The sequence below is a fragment of the Gossypium arboreum genome, chromosome 1, assembly GCF_025698485.1.
Source record: "Gossypium arboreum isolate Shixiya-1 chromosome 1, ASM2569848v2, whole genome shotgun sequence".
Taxonomy (NCBI): Eukaryota; Viridiplantae; Streptophyta; class Magnoliopsida; order Malvales; family Malvaceae; genus Gossypium; species Gossypium arboreum.
The window spans coordinates 40,834,954-40,843,256 of record NC_069070.1 but is presented as its reverse complement, the minus strand read 5'-3'; the positions used below and the strand labels follow the sequence as shown (position 1 = coordinate 40,843,256).

General features: G+C 36.0%; 1 protein-coding gene across 2 annotated transcripts; it reads left to right on the top strand.

The window, feature by feature from the left end:
* The first annotated feature begins 490 nt into the window (after window positions 1-490).
* LOC108479685 (uncharacterized) lies at window positions 491-8,027 on the top strand. Of its 2 annotated transcripts, none has more exons than XM_017782418.2 (12): window positions 491-1,192; window positions 2,059-2,175; window positions 2,285-2,477; window positions 2,715-2,881; window positions 2,994-3,168; window positions 3,674-3,735; window positions 4,205-4,286; window positions 5,245-5,302; window positions 5,491-5,615; window positions 6,254-6,337; window positions 6,438-6,508; window positions 7,639-8,027. In XM_017782418.2, the coding sequence occupies exons 1-12, from the start codon at window positions 738-740 to the stop codon at window positions 7,772-7,774; spliced, it is 1,725 nt and encodes a 574-aa protein (XP_017637907.1). In that variant the 5' UTR covers window positions 491-737; the 3' UTR covers window positions 7,775-8,027. The 2 variants fall into 2 exon arrangements, with proteins under 2 accessions (XP_017637907.1, XP_052884487.1); XM_053028527.1 differs by having other exon boundaries at window positions 4,205-4,391.
* The last annotated feature ends 276 nt before the right edge of the window (window positions 8,028-8,303 follow it).

Genomic DNA, 8,303 nt, shown 5'->3' with positions numbered 1-8,303 from the left:
TTTAAAATTTAATTAAAACAATTGTTAATAGACAAGTGTTCATTTAAAATTAGGCTTGGACTCAGGCCAAAAAAACCTTATCCAATGCCCGACCCATTTTCTAAATGGGTCTTATTTTTTTTACTTAAGTTCATTTTTCAAGCCTATATTTTTATCAAAATCTTCTCACTTTTTAGGTGGACCTGACCTAACCCATGGATAGACACCCGACCCAACCCAACCCATGAATAGGTTTAAATACAATAAAATAATTGAAAATTATGAATATTTAAATATTAATACGTGCATCCATCACAACTACTAATTTAAAAATTATTCAAATTCATCCCATCTAAATTCCGATTATAAATTACCATCCTTAATCTCAAATCCATAGGGTGAATCTGTTAGTAAAAAATAAAAAGTAAAAATCACTAGCAACTATTTTCTACTTTATTTTAATTTTGATGTAAAAATAAAAATAAAAAATACTTGCAACTATTTTCAATTTTATTTTTATTCTTTTATGTAAAAAAAAAAAAAGACAACAAGTTTAATGAAATTAAATAGCGAGCCTTCAACTTCAACAAATTTGCCCAAAATGTAGAAACTTAGTTTTTGTATTTAGTCATCATCTTTTATACGATACTCCACATCCAGTAGCAGTTCAATTAAAAGCACCAAATTCCTCAAAATGATTCGCCCAAAACCCTAATTTGAAACCGTCTCCCTTTTATTTTACCTATCAGAAATGATTCATGGTAGCGATGATGATGCAGCAGCCGCAGCAGGCGACACCGCCGAATCCTCCTCCTCCTTCCGACTCTTCACTTAGATCCCCCACCTCAACTCCCACTCAATCCCCTCTCCCTCTCCGCCCACGCCAGCCCCTCGAGCATGTCGCGGTTCCAATCTCCGCCGCTCATCCTTCCGGTGAGCCTCTCGTAACCATGGGGACCGCCGCACTTCCACTCGCCAGAGTTAGGCTATCCGATATTTCCCCCTATGATGGTGCCCCTTCTGCTTCCTATGTGAGGGCCGTGGAGGCTTTTTCGGGTTCTTTGATGCGACACAATGCGGCGGTTATTGAGTTTGGGAACGAGGATGCCGCATTGATGCGTTGCGCCTTGGAAGCCGCGCGGTTGTACTTTCGGAGTAGGGTAAATACTGCTGGAAAAGGAAGTCGTGGGTTTTATATGTATAGGGCTGGAAGGTATGTATTTTTTCTGTCCGTTCTCTTGAAAAATCTAATGCTTAATTGTTTTTTGTTTTTTTGTTCAAATGATTGCTTTCAGTTAGTATGCTAGCTAAGGCTTGTATTTACTTCGTTGACCATAATTACTTTAACTCGAGCAATCGAGCTTATTGCTAAAGCTCGAAAAAGATCGAAGCAGCATTTAACAAATCGCTTTATAGTTTATGAAATGATGAAATCTTTCATCTAGTGTTTAAATTGGTACAAAAGGAGACATTTTTATTTGGATTTGTTTCAAGAAGTTAGCGAATCAGTTTCTGGAGGGTTTTACACTTAAGTGGTGATACATCTTTGAAGTCATTTGGTCACCTTGTACCCGAAGTAATGTGATTTAAGTTAATGCCGAGTCTTATTTCACAATAGAATTTTTTATTGCAAAATTAACCTTAAAATTCTTTGGCCATGTTGCTGATCTACTGCATTGCTGGAGCCTATTTCTTAGTAACTTTTCTAGTCTCATGTCAATTGCTTGGATGAACAGTTGAGCACTTCTTCATAATAGGAGTTCTCCTTATTCCCGCACATGACTTTGCTAGGATATGCTCATCAATGATCATTTAGCTAATTTTCTAGCTGTAAACCTATTGAATGCCTTTTCTTTTAATGGTTCTTGCTGCAGGTTTTATACACACTTAGTAGTTACGCCATTTGGTCTATACATAACATTTATAACTGCCATGGCTTTTTGCTGCATACTTATTTTAAATGTATCTTACATTTACTTTTTTTTTTCTCTGAACTTGTTTATATTGCATTTTTTTATGCATCTATTTGCTTATTACCTTTGGCCAATTGATGACAAATCGTTAGCTTTCTTCTGGTAGGTCTTTGGAAGATTGGGACTCATCTCCCCCATGCATGGCTGATATATTTAGGTGCATGGGGAAGGCAGCTCGTGTTGCTTTATGTGCAATAGCAAGGCACCTTCGTTTACAAAGCGAGTAAGGATGGTGATGGTGGATTATCTTACCTGTATTAATTTGCTCATATTTATTTTTTCTGCCTTCTATCTTGTTAATGATATCAAAATACAAAATATGTATTGTACAGTGTGTTCAATCATTTACTTGATGATACCCCATTACCTGCTAATGAGGTGTCCTCATCGGTGCTTGTTGCATCCTACTCTCACATGTCTTTGCAAAATGGAAAGGGGGCTATTGGAGGAGGGAAGCCAGGGACTGCTGGTGAAGTTGAGAAGGGGTTGTTGACATTGATTTCTTCAGATGGTCCTGGTCTACAGGTCTCTTTATTTTTCTTTCCTTGCAGAAGAAAAAAAATCTTTGATGTACGAATTTTTCATTAATCAAGCACTTTCTTCTGAATCTGTTGCTTTGCATATATCTTTTTTCTGTAAAAACAAACTCATATTGAGGTAAGGAATATATACTTGCAAGCACATGTGTATGCATAATTTGTTTGGGATATTTTGATTATATGATCCTTTTGGGGCATATCTGTTAAATATTTTCTGCCTTAGGTTTGTGATCCCAACGGTCGTTGGTACCAAGCAGATGCTGGATTAGCTCCTGGGGATATGTTGCTCATTACTGGCAAGGCGCTTAGCCATGCCACTGCTGGTCTTCGTCCTGCTGCCACCTATAGAGCTGCTCCCGAGTACCTATCAGGCATTAATAATGGTGGCAGGTAACATGTAGTCATGTTCCCTTCATGCTTTGCTGCTTCTAACGTGGCAGCAAAGTTATTCAACTTGTACTTCTTGACTAAAGTGAGTAACCTTTTCAGCACTTGGTGTCAGGACATCACTTGCATTCAGGCTCATGCCGCAAGGCAATGCTATATTAGATTGCTCTCCAGTTGCAGCTGCTGGTCATGTCATTCCACAAAGCTATGTACCAATATCTGTTAGCCAGTTTATGGATGAACTTTCTGCTGAAGAAGATGTAGTGTGCAATCGTTCTGATAATACTTGTGTAAGTCCTGACTTGTTGCCTTTCACGCAATGCTTCTCCAGTGAAAAGTAGAATACCTAGAAAAAAAGGGTGATGGTGAATATCCATCTCTCTCATTTAATATACTGTTATTGTTTTTAACTAATTTTAAGGTGGTGAAAATAGTCCTTTGCAGAATTTGAAAGCTGATTTAGTGTATAAATTTATTCTGTGCCATTTCGAGTTTGCTTCTCTTCTTATTTAGGGAAACAATGTTCGACTTTGTTTATTTTATATTTTTTTAATAGGGCGAGACTTTCAAATACATGTGATGGGCCTGGTGGTTGATTGAAAGTGGATTTTGTTGTGTTGATTTACATTTTTATTTGCTCACGAGTTTATGGAAAGCATTTTACTGGTTGCACAGCTTTTCCCCCCTTTTAAATGGACCTACTTTATTGTTGTTGCTTGCATATTGCATTTCGAACTTTATATTTTGGCTGCAATTTTTTGTTGGAAAACCTTATTGTGAATTGTGGATTCCCAGGTAGCTCGAAGCAATTTGAATAAGCAGCCTTCATTGAGAAGCGTTCTATCAGACCCCTTGTCGTAAGTTGTCTCACATTCATTCATCTTTTTGTCATTTCCTTTGGTTAAGCTATTTTGTATCTTTTTTAAAGTTTTGTTCGAAAATCGAAATACATCCTTGGTATGTCATAGCATCAATAAAATTGCTTATAATCATATTGCGCGTGAATCAGCATAACCTGTCATCTTTCCCTCCACCTTTAAAATGGGGCATCTTCCATTAGCTCACATCTTTTTATAGGATTTCTCTAGGCTATTCTCCCTCATGTATGATAGACCTTAAAAAAATGCTTCCCATTTTGTGCTTAGTTGGCACCACATCTGCCTTTTTTAGGATGCATAATCCTTTTTAAGCTTTTCTGAAATACAAATGAACCTAGGTATTTGTATGAATCCAGTAAGAAAAAGGAAACATTCATGCTAATACATTTCACTTTTCACATTTACCATGTCTGCTGATCTATTTTGTTGGTTTTTCCTTGATGCTTAGTGGTGCATTCCTTGAAGATGCTGTGGTTGTTTCTTGTGGACATTCATTTGGTGGTCTCATGTTGAGGAGAGTCCTTGATATGGTAAGCAGGATATTGCAATTAAGGAGAACAAAATGTTGCTTTATTTTCACGCTGCATGGTTTCCTCAAGAAAATGACAGTTCTGCCCTTTCTTGGGGATTTAGAGGTGAATCATCGAATAACTGTAGGATGAGTTATAATCTAGAAGTTGAATAGATTCTCTGAGAACAGAATAGCAGTCGCATCTTTCTTTTCCTAAAGCTTGTAATTCTCTGTGGCCTACATTAACAATTCTTCTTGTCCTTTGAAAAGAGGGAAAATGGGAGGTAGACAAAGGCTAATGGCTATTCATTTGAATTTAATGAGTCCGTTTACTCTTTTGATAACTTTTCATTTTTGAGGAAAAACTAAACCTTTTAACGCCAAAAGATTTTCAGCTTGTTGGAACTTGCTGTATGTTCTATGGAAAGAATATTTAAGAGACAGGGTAGATAAATAAATAATGGTTTTCTCAAATAGAAGGTGTGAGCACACCTAATTCAGCATTCTAGAATGATGTATCTGTTGGTAATATCGAACTATTTTTATCTCCTTATACTTTTGATGGTTAAAGAATGGGGTCAAATGCTTTCTTTTCTTTTGTCTCTTTTTTTTTTTTTTTGGGGAATTGCAATCAGGCAGTCTGCAAACTCATAATTATTACAGGAGTTAATGTAAATCAGAAGTGCTAAGAGGTCTGCCAAGAAGATTTGAGGGAAAGGAGATCTTGTCATTTTGTGGCTTATAAAGGCTGTTTTTATGTTGGCGTGCATCTGTTGTTGTTTATATGTCTGCTTGTACGCAAGTGCATAAAGTTGTTTGCTTTTATTTCTCCAATTAGATCACTGCTGCATTTTATGTTGAGGCTTATCATTGATGGTTATTGCTGTTTCCTTTTCATTACTGTTTTTTTGTGGATTTATTACCTTTAGATGGAAACAGATAAAGAATCATAACTACAATTGTTGTTTGCATCACAGTCAAGATGTACACTCTGCAGTGCAGACATCGACTCTGGATCATTGATCCCTAATATGGGTACATTCTGATAGCTTCATTAATTTTCTCCATCTTTTTGTTCCCAGTTTTGCTATGTTCATTTCTTTCTGTCTCACTTCTCTCCCTCACCATTTCCTTTTTCAAGCAATTTGATTCCTTTTGTGTTCTCTCTTTTTTTCTTGAAACTTTTTTTATCTGTTTATCATGTTTTCACTTTTGTCCACCAGCTCTAAGAGCTGCTGCTTTAGCTGTGAAGCAAGAGGATAATCGGAGGCTATTCCATAATGCTGCTCTTCGTAAACGACGGAAAGAAATGGGTGACCAAATTGATTTATCAAAGAGATCAAGCAGGGTATGATCTAAATTTCTTGACATCGTCCTTTCAAACTTTTGTTTGGCATGTATAAACTGTCATAAGCATAATGGGGATATTTAACTTGCAGTTCATTTGAAAATGCAAATGCAAATGGGAGGAGATAGACCCATAATTATCCATATGGGCAAAACTGTTGCTAGAGTTTTCAAAGTTTAGGAGTGCTGCTTCTTGGAATCCGGTTGTTCTCTAGGAAATAGTCTTTATTATGATGAAAATGGGAAATGGGCCTAAGTGAAATGCAGTTCTTTGACTCATTTTACTTCATTGTGCTAAAATAAAACAATCACATCAATTAATTTCTCAACATGGCCATTCGGTGTGAATTGGTATTTTTATTGATGCATCTTTGTGAACTTACCTATCATGTAGGTTAATGTCTCAACATGGTCATTAGAAGTCAGGATAAGCTGAGAAAAAAAAGTTTATGGTGGGAATTTTAATTCTTGAATTCTTATGAAATGAAATTGAATCATCATTTAAAATGTTTGAGAAAAAAAAGGGGACATTTATGGTGAATATTATTCAAACTGCTTTTAGCACTCATTGAACTTTCCAAATGTAATTTGTTATGTTTTCATCTTCAAATCTGACACTCTTCAAATGTTTTTCTGTAGGAGAATGGAGAGATTGGTGCTGAGGATGGGTTGCATAGGGGCGTGCAATATCCATTTTCAGTGAATGAGAAGGTGTTGATTAAGGTGTGTGTTTTGCCATCTGTTTATGGCAAAAATTTTGATTATGACTTCTCTTGACTTAAAAATTAGATTGAAATTTGAGACGGTTACACTGATTGTTTAGGGAAACAGGAGGACACCAGAAAAGTTTGTTGGAAAGGAAGCCGTTATTACATCCCAATGCCTCAATGGCTGGTGAGTGGGCTTGATCCAAAGATCTTACAGATGCACAAAACTGTGTCTAGTAGTCTTCAATTTTGCAATAAAATGCTCATTAAAATACATTGTTAGATTCCAGTTGTGAATGAAGTGACATGAACCTTAAACAATTAATGATTTTGATATGAACCGACATGAAATGTCTCTAGTCTAAATCCAAAGAAGAATTGAACTATAGTCTAAGATGACTGAACTACAAACTAATGTGACAAATGATAGTTGAAGGAGCTGGGTTATGACAACGAGAAAGGAAAAGATAAAGATAAACAGGGGGAAAAAAGGATTACCTAGGCTTTACAACTAGGGATTCTTGATTGCATCAAACAAAGAAAGTAGAAAGAAATTCTAAAGATTCACACCCAGGTTCCTTTAGGACTATACGCTTTAGGTTGATTGTATCACAAAACCATAATAGCAATCATACTGAAAATCTCTTCATAATCAAAGTCAATATTTATATAGGCTACTAGCCAACTGTGAACCTTAATCCTAAAAGAACTAGAACCCCTACCCCAATTAGGACTTTAAAAGAAAAATACCAGAAACTCTTAATAACAAAAGCTAATACTTTAGAAAAGCTTATTAGGATAAGGGGAGCAAACTAAGATGCTAATCCTACTGGAGATGTAAAGTACCAAATATAACTTTAGATTTATGAATATTACAGTTAAGTCTCATAAATACAACAAGATCAACAAAATAAAGGCTTGAGTAAGCCAATCCCTCAATTAACTTAGTAGGGTTCTGCATTATAATATGGCTGAGCTTGAGCGTAACTCCAGAATTTTACTTTTAACAAGAAAGTTTTAAGTTTGAAAAGTGCATTATCAACGTTTTGGAAAACTCAAGCAGAAGACTAAAAGAATAAATATTATCTCCTTCACTTCTGTGTGTTAATTCCTTTTACCCCCACAAAAAGTAGACTATAGTGAGATGACCTTTTCTTGAAGATACACATTGAACGTATTTCATTAAGTCGAGGAAACTATTATTTCCTCCCTTTTTTCACTCACACAGAAAAAGTAGATATTTCATTGCAGCAGAGGTAGCAATGGGCTTTAGATTCATTGGTGACGGTTGCCATGCTTTTTATGAATTTCTTGCAGGTATTTGCTTAAGATAATTGGAAGTGGTGAGAATGTTCGTCTACAATATCGATCTCTTTGTAAGATCATGAACCCTCAATCCACCATTGAAGAAGATAGATGTCCTTCACAACCGATTCAGAACAGTAGCTCATAGTTATAGCTGTAATTACCTTTTACTCACGGCATAAAGAAAACCTCAAATACCTAGAGGAATAGTGAACTTGTCCGGCTGTCATAGATATGTAATTTCCTTCTCTTTTGTTTCTTTGGTTATACTATTGTTGTATTTGAATGTTGTTTTTATCCAGGAAAAGTAAGTTATTTGACTCCCAATATCATGTAAGAAACTCTGCTTAGAAAAAAGGAACTATGGAATATGTATAATACGACCAGCTTGCATATTTCTATGTTTGTTGTTTTTTTTTAATCTTTCTCGATCATGTAAATATGAAGATGACATAAGTTATTTCAACATGTTGAAATCGTACACTGCTGTCCACAAATACATTGTGTATTAAACTCCCCTTCCTGCCCTTTCTGCCCAGAACTTTAACTAGCTGCTCTAGGATGGTGCCATCAACCGGCAGCCACATTTTTCTTTTCTTTGCTGCTTTTCTTTTTCTTCAGGCTCGTATGGTGGTTCCTGTTGGTTTCCATTTTAGCAACATCCATGTTGTGATGGC

Bases quoted from the DNA above. Each gene is read 5' to 3' on its own strand.
- LOC108479685 (XM_053028527.1), top strand. From the start codon at position 738: ATGGTAGCGATGATGATGCAGCAGCCGCAGCAGGCGACACCGCCGAAT. The intron at 1,193-2,058 runs GTATGTATTTTT...TTCTTCTGGTAG, and splicing joins TATATGTATAGGGCTGGAAG to GTCTTTGGAAGATTGGGACT. The intron at 4,392-5,244 runs GTGAATCATCGA...TTTGCATCACAG, and splicing joins CCTTTCTTGGGGATTTAGAG to TCAAGATGTACACTCTGCAG.